At 41.2% G+C, this 15,997-nt stretch overlaps 1 protein-coding gene across 1 annotated transcript in view; it reads right to left on the reverse strand.

The window, feature by feature from the left end:
* The window catches only part of LOC103371113 (1-phosphatidylinositol 4,5-bisphosphate phosphodiesterase beta-1-like), a 56,368-nt gene that overhangs the window by 34,335 nt on the left and 6,036 nt on the right, over positions 1–15,997 (reverse strand). The window contains exons 4-6 of the mRNA XM_008300339.1: positions 11,374–11,449; positions 9,479–9,579; positions 8,639–8,805 (exon numbers count right to left, since the gene is read on the reverse strand). Coding sequence (XP_008298561.1) covers positions 8,639–8,805; positions 9,479–9,579; positions 11,374–11,449 — 344 coding nt within the window. The remainder of the gene's footprint in view (positions 1–8,638; positions 8,806–9,478; positions 9,580–11,373; positions 11,450–15,997) is intronic.

Consider the following 15,997-nt stretch of genomic DNA (forward strand, 5'->3'; position numbering starts at 1 on the left):
CATCTCTTATTCCTCTGTAGGGTCGCAGGGGACTGGAGCCTATCCCCACCGACTCATGGCGAAGGCAGGGGACACCTTGGACAGGTTATAAATCATCATAGTATGTAATAATATTTTCATATATTATGTATTTATTATTTTTAGATATTTTACTTAGATATTCTAATCAAATAATTTTAAAAATATTTTTAAAATAATATATAACAATAATAATAATTGATTAAATCAGGTTCTAACTGGCCTGTTTCAGCGTCTATAGTGTCTGAGCTGCTTTGCTCGCCCCCTTCCAGGAAGAAGACTCTCTCTGAGGCTGGGTTCCAGTATCCATACTACCATACTATATAGTAAGCCTGATAAAGATCTAGTTTTTCCCAATGCATAGTACATCACATGCTGTATGCCAAACATACCCAGATGACGTCTTTGAAGTATGCTAGCCAGCATACTTTTCTAACTATTGAGACCTACAATCTTGTGGACAGTTATGTTGCATATGTTGCAGTGTGGTGCATGAGTATAAACAAGCTTGAGCGACTGACAGTGCACAAACAGATGACAGCTAACTTTGTTGCTGTATTTAACTCGTGTGTTTGGTGAGTTTGTTGTGGTTACAAAGTTTTTTATTTCAGCGGTGCAGTGCATCGGTTTGCAGTCTTATTGGGCTGCATTGAAGTCACTGCTTCATACTTGGTTTCTTGTCTGACAACAGGAACAGATAAATATGTAAATGAGAGCAGCTTTTTTGGAAATTCGACCGTATTAAAATACAGTAAATGTGAGCACAGAGGGCAGGAGAGAACAGATGTAAGCAGCAAATGAGTTTAGGCTGAACTGAAGCACAACAGCTGGCATGAAAGCACAGTAATCCATCCAGTCTTTGTTTGATGCTTTAAATTAAAGTTTCCACCATCTCTTAGCGTTATAGTTTCCACAGAGCTCTGACCTGTGGACATATGATCAAAGCTTAAGGTGACATTAGCCACATTAGCTGAATAATCTGTTAACACACAAGGAATTAAGGATTGTTGCAGTGACATTGCCACCAAATACTACAGTAATCTACTGGATGTTCAGTTTCTCAGACGCTGGAAGTGCATGAGAACTCTTGTGTTCACTCTTGCAGCCAGCAGCAGAACATTTGGTGAGCTTTGCTTGTGGCTGAGAGACTTCAGATTTAACAGAAGCAGCTCTTGAGAGTAAATAAACCTGGAAGACTGAGAAGAAGCTGCATCTGGAAGCAGTAAAGAGTCAGGATTATACAACGTTTGGGTTGGACGACTATTAGTTAGAGCAGTAGCTCACTGAACATCTTCCAAAAGTGGGGAGCTTTCTAGTTTTGGGGGGGCTTAAGGAACACCTCCAAGTTCAAAACAGCCACAAAATACACAAAAAAACCGTACGAGACATTTAATGTGAGCCTGAAAGTGCACACGAACTGATAACATCTGACAAAAAGCCTCCGTTCTACAACCACTGAGGGTGAATACGTGATAATATTTCAACCATCCACTCCGGATTTATGACACTTTGAGTGTCTCGTTTAATTTAGCCTTTTCTTCATCTGCCTTCAAACAATGTCAGAGCAGTTTGAGCGAGCGCAGACTGAGGCAGCCAAAGACGATGACTGAGCGCCGAGGAGATGAATGAAAGGCGTAATATTCGACAGAGAAAGCCAAAGTGTGACAGTGAGCGTGAGCAGATAAGAAAGGAAATGTATGTTTCCCCGCACCGCCTCATGAATTATACACGCTGTTGGGGAGCATCTCCAGCGGAAGCATATGCATCTATGCAAACCCGCTGTACATGCATACTTGTGATATGCTTTTTAGTGCAATCTCAAAGTACGTGCACGGCATGCGAAAACTCAAAATGCCACCCTGAATTTATGTACATGTTTATATGCACGAGTGTCCTTGAGAGAGAGGGGAAAAAAAAAAACTGTGTATGTGCGAATCTGAAAGTGTGTGTGAAGGTAGCATGTGGAGCTCTGGACCCCTCCGCAGAGCAGATGGCATCACTTCCTCCGGCTAGATAAATACTTCACATGGGGAAATCTGTCACTGGGACAGGGAAGGGCATGCTTCCAGAGAGCCGGGGACAGGATGAACACACAACATCACAGTGGGAACTGCATCACTGTGATCAGAGTCAAACACTGAGCAGTCGGAACGGATGTGCGAGCGCGGTTTAAAAAACGATTTCGACTCATTTCGGCACTTTCCTCGGGAGAGACTGTTAAACGACACTCTGCTTGAGCCAGCTGGGGTCAATTTATTTTGATTCCAAGCAGTTAAAAATAAAAAAAAACATGCATATGTGACTGATGTTATAGTGAACAGATTTTTAGACCAAGAGGCACCAAAGATGAGCGTTTTTAGCACGATAAAACAGAAGCAATAATCAGTAACGGCCTCCGTGCTAAATAATTTGCTCTCCATGCATCCAACTATATGACATTTAAGTTATTCCTACCCAGGCCACATTTGATTCATATTGTTTGACTGATAAGTTTCTTCTGACATAAACAAGCGACAAAGGACAGTAAGAACTTGTGCTAGAGACGGTAAAGATGAATTTTAACTACTTCTATGTTGTAGTTCACATGTGTGCTAGTTTTTATTTGCAAACAGTCATTAAAATGGCCAACAGTATTCCTGCGTGTCTCCACTGGGCTTTTGTTCCACTCCTCTTTGTGATGATCTCCTCGTCCTTGAGGTTGAAGGCTTCCTCACCATCACTCTGGGCTTCAGTTCCTCCGCAGATTCCTCAATGGATTCAGGTCTGGACTTCAACATCTTTTACCGTTTCTTCACCACGTTGGCTGCATGTTTCACATCATTATTCTGTTGGAAGCTCCAGCGCTGTCCAAGGACAAGTTTTTCCTGCAGAATGAACTACGTTTTCCGAAACAATTTTAATGCTATCCTCTTTTATCATTTTACTTTGTCAAGGTTGTTCGGAAAATTGGTAGAAAAATTCAAGAAAAGCATTACATCACCGCAACCGTGTCTGACAGTGACAACAGTGTTTTTGAGGTTCAATGCTTCTACGTTCTTTCTCCAAGCCAAAGTCTGTGTCCAAATAAACCCGCTTTCATCTCAGCCAACCACAGAACTGATGACCAAAAGGCTTATGCTTTGTCCAGGTGAATTCTTGCAAAGGCCTTGGTCTGCATCCATGGAAACCAGCGGTGTTTAGGTTCTGATTGAGATGTTGCTACCAGAACTGCTTAGTTTCCGGACTGTCTTGGTGCTGATCCTTGGATCGTTCTTGCCAGCGCCGGGGGTCACTTTTGGCTTCCCATCAGCCCTAAGAGATTTTTTTTACAGTGTGCCAGTCCTTTTTGATTCTACTTTGCATTGTTGGCCACTGACATCTGAAAACCCTTGGATATGTCTTTATAACCTTTAAACATCTTGTGAGCAGCCACAATATGTCTCTCAGCGATAGACCCAAATAACACTAAACTCACTCGGCTTTTCGGTTTAAGACATGACTTGAAATTGACAAGTAACTGACTTGAGAAGCACTGCATCTAAATCTACAGTGTTTTCAAACACAGAATATGATATAAAGAAACAGGACTCTTTGAAATGGTTCAGACGCTGCATTGTCTCAAAAAAACCCAACAATTTACGGAGATATGAAATAAGAAATCATCTTGGACATGATAGTTCTCGTAAAAAACGTAAATAAAACACTGAAAAAGGTCAAATGCTTCATTAACACATAAGTTACACAATGTTTTACTGTCTTTTGTCGCTTGTTTATGCAATTTCCATCCAGACGAAACCCACCGGTCAAAACTAAATTCACAACAAATGAAAATGTGGCACAAATATGAATACATTTGGGCTTAACTGTTGGTTGATGCCATAATCTAGTGACTCATTGTACTACAGTGGTTGAAGAGCATCGCATTGCTTTTTTGAGAAATACCTCTGGGGTGGAAGCGTTTTACTAGTCATGTGGCATATGTGATATTGTTCAAAGCAGATGTAGCATTGATTAGGTAGTTTAACACCGAGGGCCTGCAGCTAATGTGCTCCATTTCTTTGAATATCTCTGCACCCAGATCTAATCTTAAAGCTCCCTGTGGGGTTCATAAGTATTTTCTTCTAAAAAAAATTTTATTGTGAGGAACTAAATTGTCTTTATAGTGTTTGGTGCTTTCTAGGGCCCGGAGGGGTGAAAATAAACTAACACTGGGTAAATACAAGGCATACATAATTCAAAAACACATAAAGGTGGGATATTCAACATCGGAAATTAACCCAGGGATTTGCTCGACAACAAACAGAACACGATGTAAAATAAGTCGCCCGTTTTGGCACGCTTACACGACATGCTTTCCAGCGGAGATAAAATTTGAATTGGCACACGGCCCACCTGGTTGCTGATATCTGGAGTGGGATGTTCTCCAGTATTGGCAGCTTTCAGTCCACTGACACTTCAGACGACATGAAAGCACATCGTGTCCAGGAGTGCTGGCTCCCCAACACTCGTCCATCTCAGCGCTTCGTTAATTATTCTGAGTCGCTCCTCCCTCTGCTCTAACACTACACACAGCAGCAGCTTTATATTTGATTTTACAAAAGTGCAACACTGTGATGTTGCTGATTATCTTGTTGTCATCATTACTCATTCCCACATTGTACATAAAACAAGAGTTTTCAGTGTATTCCAGAAAGATGTTTAGTTTTGAAGGGGAGACGATGTGCAGCAACATTTTAAACCTAAATCTAAAACATCTTGCACTGCTGTACATGACAGATAATCGCATCTTGTAATGGATTAAAAAATACCCCAATAAGTCCTGCATGACAAATCCTACTGAAGGAAAAATACAAAGCAGCTAATTGTAGGTAAATTATTGCAGTAAAAGTTCCACTGTGGTCCCTCTGACTGATTTATTATTGTATCTGCCATCAATAGATTATTAACAGTGAAGCATCAGTGTGTCGGCAGCTGGTCACTGTTGGAGCTGCTGCAAATAGAGTTTAAACTACGATATAATCAGTTTTACACACAGTGACAGCAGATGAATCTGAAGGGAAGAGGGAGGAACGCATAAATCATTTTTTTTGATTTTTGCCGAGGTATTGGACATTTATTGAAATGAAACCATGTGAGAGGGAAAACAAATCACTATTTAGGGGAGCTGTTAACAACTCAGACATCTGAGGTGTGATCTGATTACACACTGCTGTTTGTGAAAAGCCCAAAATGCTGGAAACCACTGGTTGAATCCTTGATGATGTGCTGTATTTGAATTTTTTTGTTATATTATCCACTGTGTAAAATCTGCATCTTAAAGAAGCTGTCAGATAAATGTAGCTGAGTAGAAAGAACAATATTTCCATCAGAAATGCAGCAGAGTGGAAGCATGAGGACTGGTTTTTAGACATGAGGTAGTTTTAATGTGCAGTCTGCCCTCCTGCATATTTGAAGGAATGTTTTTTTTTTTTCTTTTTCATGTGAGTGCTTTCAAAATATAGCTTGCTGTTTCTACAAACCAACATACCTTCAAATTTCAACAGTTCGATGGTTAGTTCCTGCTGTCTACAGTCCAATGCAACAGTCATCTCACATGCAAACAGACAAAGTAAAAACAAAAACGTGTCACCTCTCAGAGAACACAAACAGCATCTCCCATTAAGCAAAACTGGGACAGGAGTTCAACAGAATACAGAAACACACCACGCCATTAGAGGAAACTGCTACTGAATGCTCAGTGATTGTTTATGGATAAGAAATAGTCCACAGTGCTGCACAGAACGCACAGAGAACAACTGTACATGTTGGGTGTCTGTGCACTTTAAAATATGGCTGTTATGATACCCAGTTCTTACTGTTCAATTATTATGGAAAGAAGAGTTCACAATAACGACACTATGTCAAACATTATTAATGCAATCAGTCAAATTCATTTACTGTGTGTGTTTTGTTTCTGAATTACACTCAAAATATGAGCGTATGGAGGTGGAGGGAATCTCTAAACCAAACTGTTTTCCCCATAGTATTGTATAGTATCCTAGTTTAAACAAAAGAGAGGTTTCACGAGGTACATTTTATTTCCTTTGGTTAGCTGTGTCCCTTTGTTTAAAGCCTTTATGCTAAGCTAACTAGCTGTAATGATACACTGTATGAAATGGATACCAAAAGTGTCTTGGTCACCCCACGACAAGGCAAATAAGAACATTTCATAACGTCGTCAAACTACAGCTCCAACCTGCAGCGCGCTGAGCTCCGTCAGTTACCATAGCTACCCTCGTATGGATTATTTGAGTCTTCCAATAATGAAATCATAGCTGTGTGTGCATTTAAAAGGTCATACATGTTCTGCTTTTTAAAAAAACAGATTTGCCGAAAGGAGCGTAAAGGAAGATTTGTGAGTGATTCTGGGAAGAACGTACACAGAACAACACTGCAAATAAAGAGCAAAAAGAAAGATTAACATGGCTCCTTAACAGTGCGTGTGCACGTTTATCATATATGTGAATGTGTTCAGCAGCGCTACACATGTTCACCACTTACTGTTTGTTCAACACTCGCTCTCAACTCAAGTATTCTACTCATGTGATGCTACTCTTGGAAATGAGATGTTGTGGAATATCCTCTGTTAAGTTTTGCTTCCAGCCCATGAGACATTTTGGTGGTGGTGATATATATATATATATGTGTGTGTGTGTGTGTGTGTGAGTGTGTTTGCCTGTGGGTAGGTGGTATTTACAGACTACTAACATTCCTCTCCTTGGCACCCCACTATGTCCCCTCACTTTCTAAACCTTTGGACACCATGCAGCAGTCACTATGGCAACACCCCGACCAAATTTATTGGTGGCTGGGGGCTGGAGCGGAGGGCTGGGGGATAGGTGGAGTTTTATTAGGGTGAGAACAGGATGAGGGTGTAAAAAACAGTTTTCTTGGGTTAAATCGGTGACCTCTGAAAGATTTTTTTTTTTGCATGAGGTTTGATCAAAAAGTTGTGAGACTAAGCGATAACAATGTTTGATTTAAATTTGGGCAACACGCCTGTTAAAGCAGCATCATTGTGCACTGATACGCCACATCTCATAACGCTTCCTGTAAGTCCCACTATGTAGCCCACTCAAGCACCGTGCAGAATCTCCTAAACTGTGTCAAAACAACAACTTCTTTAAAAACTTTAAGTCAATTCTAGAGAAGATGAAGAAGCTACAGGGAGCCAAATCTGGTGAGTAGTAGGGCAGGTAGGGAGCTACATTTGTCTTTTGTGGATTAAAAAAACTCACTGCACTGTAACCAAACGGGCTGTACAGTTAGAGTAGTGATGCAAACCTCAGGGTGTTACAGTAGAACTTGACAGTCCAAACCTTGGCAATGCACATCCATGAGAACGTTGAGGAAACAATGAGCATGCTCCTGGTGCACTCCTGACCTACTAAGTCTTGTCTAGTTTTAGCAGCTCTTCCACTGTGAAAATTGTTGTTTCTTCTCTTGATGGTAGCCGCAGACCCACCTCTAATCACCATGATGATCCTCAACATGAAGGTTGGATCATGTTGGATGCTGACTGACACAGATGTGATGTTTGTTCTTTGTTCTAGTTTGAGGAAATGTGCACCCCTTCTCGAGTATAAAAGAGGTCAAGCTGTCGGTTGTTGTCAGTTGTTGATTGCACATGTTGCAAGCAAGCAAGATTTTTCAGCTGCAGGCTGTTGGAAATCAGCCTGGTAGCTAGACTATATAAAGGTTTGCAACTCCTCTCACTTGGGGAGTGTGGCTCTGGAGGCAGCACCATCAGCTGTCCTCATTGGGAAATGTTGAGTTTGAGTCTCCGAAAATGGGAATTAAGTAGCTTTCTTTCTTTTTCAAACCACCTCATTCAAAATAGTGACTCCTACCTAAGTTGTGTTGTGGGACATACCCTTTTATAGTTATTATGTCCTTCTGATAGACTCAGTGGGCAGTAGTTAGGAGAAATCCCTCCACTGCCTTTTAGAAAAATGAAGTCCCAACCATTCAGCTTAGTTAGTTTCCCCATTTTACGACCTTCGTGAGCTTGTCTGTTTTTCTGTAGGGCAGGGAAACGTAACAGTGAACATAACTGACGTTGAAAATGTGTCAGTCGATTTATTTTGAACATTTTTTCTTTGTTTTTCTTCAGTATCACTACGTACATGAGTTGTTTTTGGCTCCAGTCATTGGTCAGCTACAGTCAGCAGTCGAGTTCTGGAAAGTTTTAGGAAGCAACAACTTGGTTCAGTGTAAAAGCTTCCCTGCCTTGAAAATATAGGAATATTTCTACTTATTGCAAAAACAAAAACGTAGTTTATTGACTGGGAGTTTTGATGGAGTACCACAGCACAGATAATGCACAGCAGCTATTCTGGAGTGTTGTCTGTTCATTAGTACGGAGTGCTTTGTGTATTTTTTGTGCTTGTAGCTGCTAAAAAAGTTCAAAACTCAAAAATAAAATAAAATGTTTTGGAGCGAAATCTGTAAAATAGATTAATAATAGTCTTCAGTGGCAGCTCTATGATTATTTTAATTAACCTGCCCTGTATTACGAGGTGCTATTAAGTGTGTGTTACGTATGCGTCTGTGTACACTCAGTGTGCCTGTGTTTGTATTGACAGAAATCTGAGCCACTGACCTTTCTGTGCCAGCGAAGCATTGGGTTCGTATTTGTCCACCAGCAGCTGGACCTGCTCCGGCTTGAGAGGAGGGTAGAGAATCTCGTTCAGCCGAGGGTCTCGCTGTTTATTGTTAATGAACTCCGTCATCTGCTCCACCGTGAGGTAAGGTCGACTCTTAGCCCCGCTGGTCGGAGAAGCGGGAACACGGGGAAGGAAAAATTAGAGAAAACATGGCGAGGGTTTACTAAGCAGGATGTGGGCAACCAGAACAGAATCCTAAAACTGAGAAACGAGGAGGAGATGATATCGGGGAGTAATTAAAGAGTCGCGGTGAAGGGGGGGGAGAGCAACAGACGTGCAAAGGAGCAGAGGATTAAATGTTGTGCTGAGTAAATTATGAGATTTGATTAAAACGCCTTTCATATCTAGGACTGTTCCAGTAAATTATCTTCTCCACATCCTCCTGGCTCTCGTGCCATCTCACTTAACTGTGATTAAAATCTAGATTTATGGCTTGGAGTGGCACCGGTGGAGCTGGCTCGCTGCCCCGGCTGACGGTCGGAGGCCCTCTGGGGGCAAAAGGGGCAGTTCTGTCTCTACACGAGGGCCAGGAAATCACAACCAGGATCATTACTACACACTGTTCTGGACTAATTACCTTCTCATGATGGCTTTAATGGGTGAAAGCAGATGTCTTAAACCTGTAGAGTCACATTATCCTTTCAAGGCGTTATCTACTGTAGCTCCCAGTCTGAGGAGAGCAACAGGTCGCTTTCGCATACAAGCTTTTTTTCTTATAAACTAGAAATTCCTGAATTATTAAACAGTATAAAAGGCAAAGACAGTCGAGTTCTTACACGTCAGAGAAGATGTGGTCGAGATCGGGTCGAGAGCAGATGTTGCTCAGGAACAGGCCGTACACCTCTGGAGTGAAGTCCTCCTGGGGGATGGAGTCGCTCTGCAGCGAGACAACAGCAACATATGAATCATAGATGCATGTAAAATATGGGGCAACAGGTGGCCGAGCAGTCGGCTGAAGACGTGCAAATGCACACAAAACAGCTAAATCTGAATTTAGAGTACTAAAAACACTGTTCTACAACATTTCCAGCTCAACATTGCTCTTAAATATTACACTAAAAAAGAAGAAAGAAGAAAAAAAAAAAGAATAAATGCATCTACATATGTATCTATAAAATATTTATACCTTTAGCTGATTTAAACAATACATTTTTAAATAATAAGCAGTTTAATGGTCACATTGTAAAAGGACAAATCACTGTTTTTAAAAATACTAATTTTTGATGTGATGTTTTGATCATTTATCAGATTTATGAGGAGACATTACTTATAGCTTTGGTCTGTTTTCACGGTTAACATGTGAATTACTTTTTTTTGTGATTTAAATATTTATTATCTATAATGTCACTAAACAGGGAAATCTGGAAAAAAAAACAAAAAACAGTCGACTGTTCATAAATTACAGCTAGAAACTCGTTAAAACAGTATATTATCAGTTCTTTTTGTGGTTTTATTTGTTCAAACAGCCTTTATTTGGAGCCGTCCCCACTAATGCGTCTCTTATTTATCTGTAAATGACTCGTGACTCGTGTGACTTGACATTTCTAAACATCTTCAACCTCAAGTACCTTCAACCTAAGAACAGATCTGTACATACGAGTAGTCCTTGCATGAGGCCTGTCGAGTGTTTACGACCGCAGAACCCTACAGCTGACCGTCTCAACGCGATTAGACGGCCCTTAAGCTGCGAATAATTAACAGAAGACGACCGGTTGCAATTTGCGCCTGGAGAACGACCTCCTTATAGAGCTATCAGAGGCTCCCGGGTCTGATGAAGACACAGCGGCCCGGCAGCAGGCAGCAGCATTGTGCCAGCGGGAAACAGAGCAGAACCAGACAGCGGTAGAGAGGAGAAAGGGAGGTGAGGAAAGATGCGCCGAGGGAGGAGGGATGCAGGTCAAGCCCTGCTGAAACTCACCGAGTCGCTCAAAAGACCTCGGTGTGCGAGCTGAGTTGTGTGTTTGCCTCCGAGTGTGTGTGTTTGAGGGATTAACAGCAATACCATTTAGCTGTAATTACTTGCGCAATGGAATAACAGCAAATCCCACCAGACCTTCGTACGGCAACACGTTTTTACCTCCTGCTCTCTCCCCGTGCTAATTATTTATAGCTTGTTCTGTGTGTGTTTGTGTTTGTGTGTGTTCCGTCTGTTTGTATTCAGAACAGAAGCCATTCATTACAGCTCCGATGCGCCCACCCTACAGTATGTACATATGCTTCGGCATGTGTTCAGAAGTGCATTAAACAGCATTTTTCCCCCCACTTTCAAGGATGTAAATTACTTGTCATTCTCCTGTTAGAATACAGAGATTGTGTGTTTGGGGACTCAATGCATGAGGGCGCAGCGATATCCAAGAGAGGTAGAGATACACAAAAAAAAAAACAGCTTTTTGTCATCTCCATTGCTCCCACTGGGTCTATTTGTTTCATTACAACTCAGGCTAAAATCAGTTCTGAGTGGGAAGTCGTGCAGACATCCAGAAAATAAGTCTCCAAAACAGATGAGCGAAGCAGCAATCAGCCGCCGCGTCAGGAGAATAGAGGAGGAGCGTGTGATGGATGGACGGAGGAGATGAAAGAGGAGTCAGATAAGACGAGGAGGGACACAAAATATGAGGAGACAGTTAAAAAAAAAAAAAAAGAAGGGGAGCTTCTGTGTTTTTTTTCTCACTCTGCCAGAAGGGAGGTTACAGTTTTCCAGCGCCGTCTCCACTCGTTTCCTGTCTGCCGAGAACATCCTGAAGATACTGCGGGGACACAAAAAAACACACCCTTATGAGTAATCACAGAAGACGCCACGCAGACAGATGAGTGCTCGCTCTCATCCTCCGTCTTGCTTCCAATCGCCCTCGTATGAAGGATATCCTGCGAGAACCTGTAGTGGATCTGGACAATGAAAGGAAGGAATAAAAATGCAAAAAATAAATGAGTGAAACACAGAGCGGGAAGGACAGAACGCAACACTGACTTAAAGACAAATATGAAAAATGTAATATAGAGGATGCAGAGTGAGGATGCAGAAGAAGAAAGCACATCCAGCAGAAAGTAATGCAGTCTAACAGCCCCGCAATAAATTCTACATTCATGAAGGCTCCCGTTATTGCTGAAAGTGTTTTAGAGAGATATTGATTTAGCTTTTTCCTTTTTTTTTTTTCTGGAGCTGTAGTCCCTGATGCTGGTGAATTATATTGTGTTTCCCAGGGAGGTGTTTGTAATATGCTCACAGTCATTGGTGTAGATGTGCAAGACTGATATAAACGCTTTCAGACCTGTCTCGTCAGAGCATGTCGGCTTCATGTCTGAATGAGCATCCACTCATCTAACTAGTAGGCTCTAATAACAGCATCACTTTCAATCCCAGTCTAATCTGCATTTACAGAGTGACATACTTGGAGTTGTCTTTTTTTTTCTCTCCACATTTCAGCCCCAATATTGGTCCAAAAACCATCACAGAGTGCAAAAGACACTGATTGCAGCCTAAATTACCTTTTATGTCAATTTTGCTCCACAATTTTGCACCAATTACAAACTGAAATGTCCAGAAATCCAACTTTACTGCACTGAGTCTGTAACAGGTCAGATTAATGAGATTCAGAATCAAGGTTGTTTTTTTAAACAGCAGCTGAAGTTTAGTTTGTTGCTTCCAGCTGTTTTTAGAAGTCTTTCTTTCGTTTTTATTAAATATCTGCAGGCTTCAGCTCACCTTGCTGAGCTTGCAACCCATGTACAGGGGCTATAGTCTCCGATGCAGCGGCCATGGGTTCGAATCCCACTCATGGTCCTTTGCTGCAACCCCTTCCCCTTATTCTCCTCCCCCATGCTCCTGTCTCTGTTTCAACTGTCCTATCCAATAAAGGTAAAAAATAATTTAAAAAAAATAACTTTAAATATCTGCTGGCTCCATATGAGCTTTAAAACAAGAGAGTTGTGCAAATTTTCATGAACTTCATTAACCCTCAAACAGGGTTTTTGTCGTTATTTTGCTTCTGTCACATTTTTACTCACTGTTTTTAAATGCAATATAAAGTCCTGTAGCTTTACGGAAACAACACAACTTTGGCTAGAAATAGGGAGAATCTGAAAATAGATTTTGTGCAATATAACAAGGCTATAACACCATTAAAAACAAGTAGATTTTCTGTGATTATTTAATTTACAAAAATGGCTCTTCGTATGACACAAATTTTACTACTTAGATATGAACTTATTTCAATAATTGTCACCTATCTGCTCTGTCTAAACAAAGCCTCCAGTTCAGCCAGAAAGCTTTGAATTTTTTTACATAATCTCGTTTATTTTTGGTGAATTTTTCAAACAAGACACGAAGAGTAGCAGAAAGGGATTCTGATGAAATGTTAAAATTTTAAGCTTAAACTGAGTTATTTTTCCTGATGGAACTTCCATTCGATGAGTCAAAGACTTTTAGAAAATTGAAAGCCAGTGATTCATTCTGTTTTGACAGATTCTGGGTCTGATGAATGCTGTAATTTTAGTGATTCTCTCAAAGCTTACAAGTTTGTCAAAGGGTGATTTGGGGTTTGGAGGGTTAATTACTTAGAGTCACTTGTGTACAGTCTTCAGTACGACAAACATCGTGAGTGATCTAAAAGTGACCTTGAATACTGTCACTGTGACAAACTGACGGAGCCTAAAAAGGGCTTTGGTGTACTTTCTACAGACGTGATACAAACTGCATGTAGAGCTACTAAATGGACGTTTTGTATTCACATTTATATGTAAATTCTACACACGGTATGATGTGATCTGACTTGAATACTGCTTAGGCTGAACTGCACACATCTAAACTCCAGATGGCAAACAGCATAAACACACAAAAACAGACAGTGTTTGTGATTCTTTATGAAGTCGATGTAACCCCAAACAGAGACGAGCGCGCACAGCTGCATCTGCAGTTGTCATTTCTTATATTACTGCCATCATCATTATCATTACTGTTATCGAATCACAGTTATGCTCTCGTAATGCCACCAGATGCATCATTACTTTGTGCATAAATAAACAAAAGACATGCAAAAATAATGCTTCTGGCTTCCTTTACATGCATGTAAATAACTCAGGATGAAACTATTCTATAATCCTGGTTTCTTGAACTCAGCAGAGACATAACAGACGACCCTGATAGACCCGACTTTATGTGTGTGGTGGAGCTTCTGTGTATAGACGATAAATGTGATGTATTGCATTGAACTCCGGTGTCATTACAGTCACTGCAGGATATTTAGGTCTGTTTCCACTGGCCATAGGCTGTTTTAATTACTCGCAGAGGTATGTCTGATCCATGAGGACACACTGTATGCACAGTGGGGGAGCAGTGTCAAGCTGACATTAGTCAAACTGACATGTCCTCCCAGCAAGGAGGTTAATTCCCTAAACGGCAAGGAGCATCTCCCTGCCTCTCTGTTTTTCACACCCACCGCTTTCCTCCGCGGCTCTGAGGGAGGTTATCGGAGAAGTTCACCGCTGCTGCTGCTGCTGCTGCCTGAAAACTCCACTTGACTAATGGAGATGGAGAGAGTTGGATTTTCAATGAGGTGATGACAAACTCCCAGATGAATGAGACTTCCTCAGGAAAATTCTCACATACAGAAAAAGTTTGAGCTGAAGGCAGTAAAAATAACAGACCCAGGATACGTAACGCTGCAGCTCCATCAATCTGTATAAGTGACAGCATGCTGTCAATCAGACATACGTCACTTTTAACGTTCCCACCACCTTAATATTTGTCATTCACGTGAGGTTGGCCAGTACATTAGGTGCTGTTTAATACATAATAATGCACAAATTAAGAAAATCCAAATCCACTGTGCAGCTGTAGCTTAAAAACCGTCCATAGGATGTGTCATCTTTAAGCTTCCCATTCATAATCAATGCAGCAGCTGTGTAATGCATTCTGCTAGCAGTGTGTTGCATTTTGAGAGACGAGGCGTCACGTTGGCCGCTCCTCATTTTCATAACGTTGAGGTCTCAGCTACTTTATGCAAATCAGAGGCAGCCAGCATAACTCGCCGCCTCTGGAAATGACGGAGTGTAAACTTTCTAAACTAACTGCTGTCGATTTAACATGAAATCAGATACAGCAGACTTATTTCTCCAATGTTTTTCAACCTTTCGGTGAACTGTCGCTGTCGCATTAAAGGAGAAAGTTTCCAAACAAGCTGGTTGAGTTTTTGAAATCCAGGAGCAGACAGGCTACAAGTGATCCAATCAGGTGCAGCCAGTGTTTGCACTGATGTGGGAGAGATTGGTTTCTTGTTGGAAAGCGTCTGTCGGTCGTCTATCGTGACACTGCCTGTGGACATCCACCATCACACTGTGCAGTTTCCTCAACTCGGACGGACTGACTTGTTGGTAGATCCTGATCCATCCTGTCACCATGTTGGAGATTTTGCACCTTCTGCCTCATGCACCTTGTCTCTAAATAGCGAACCTACTGTGACGGCCCCCAGGTTTGGCCCTATCTTGTCTGCTGTTTTTTCCCCTTTGTTTCAGGAGGCTGATGGGTGGAGGTGAGGCATCTGCAGTGATGCTGCACACCTGAGTAGGAGGAGCTCGGAGGCTAGAAATGAGATCTGTAGGAGCTTCTCACTCTCTTCCCCTGGCCTAATGACAGAGACTGTTGTTGTTTTGTTGGTTTCCTACAAACCATTCACTCACCCAAACAATGCAGACATACTGATAAAACATATTTTTGGTATAACTGACTTATTGTTCCCCATTAATATGTCATAATTTGCAGACTATGTGTGGTCTTCCTCTTTTGTCTCACACTTTGAGCCAGGTTGTGACACTACACGTTTCCATACAGCTGCACCTCGTCTGATATTTTTACACTATTTTAAGTGATCACATTAAGGTGCAACATCAGTTAGACTAATGTTTTAAAGTTCTTAATACACCAAACAATCTATCTTTACAACAACCTGTACCACTTTTTCATAGATACACATGCACATCAGTTAATTTTTGCACATTTCTTTCTGTACTTTTAAAAATGTTGCCTCCATTTGTGAATGCACTGACAGGATTGCTGTACAATAACAATAAAGGAACTCTATTCTGCTCTATTAATCTGGAGACACCCATGTGGATTCTGACGCTGCAGGTGTTTAATAAACTCAGACGAAAGACTCCTACAAACAGCTGGAAGCAACAAACTCAACTTCTGAGTCATTAGCCTGGTGTAGTGTGTCTTAATCGTAGTAAAGTTGTATTTCTTTTGACATTTCAGCTTTTAATTGATGTCAAATTGTAGAGCAAAATAAATGAGAAGGTGT

Source organism: Stegastes partitus, unplaced genomic scaffold (assembly GCF_000690725.1).
Source record: "Stegastes partitus isolate 25-593 unplaced genomic scaffold, Stegastes_partitus-1.0.2 Scaffold1527, whole genome shotgun sequence".
NCBI classification, from domain to species: Eukaryota; Metazoa; Chordata; class Actinopteri; family Pomacentridae; genus Stegastes; species Stegastes partitus.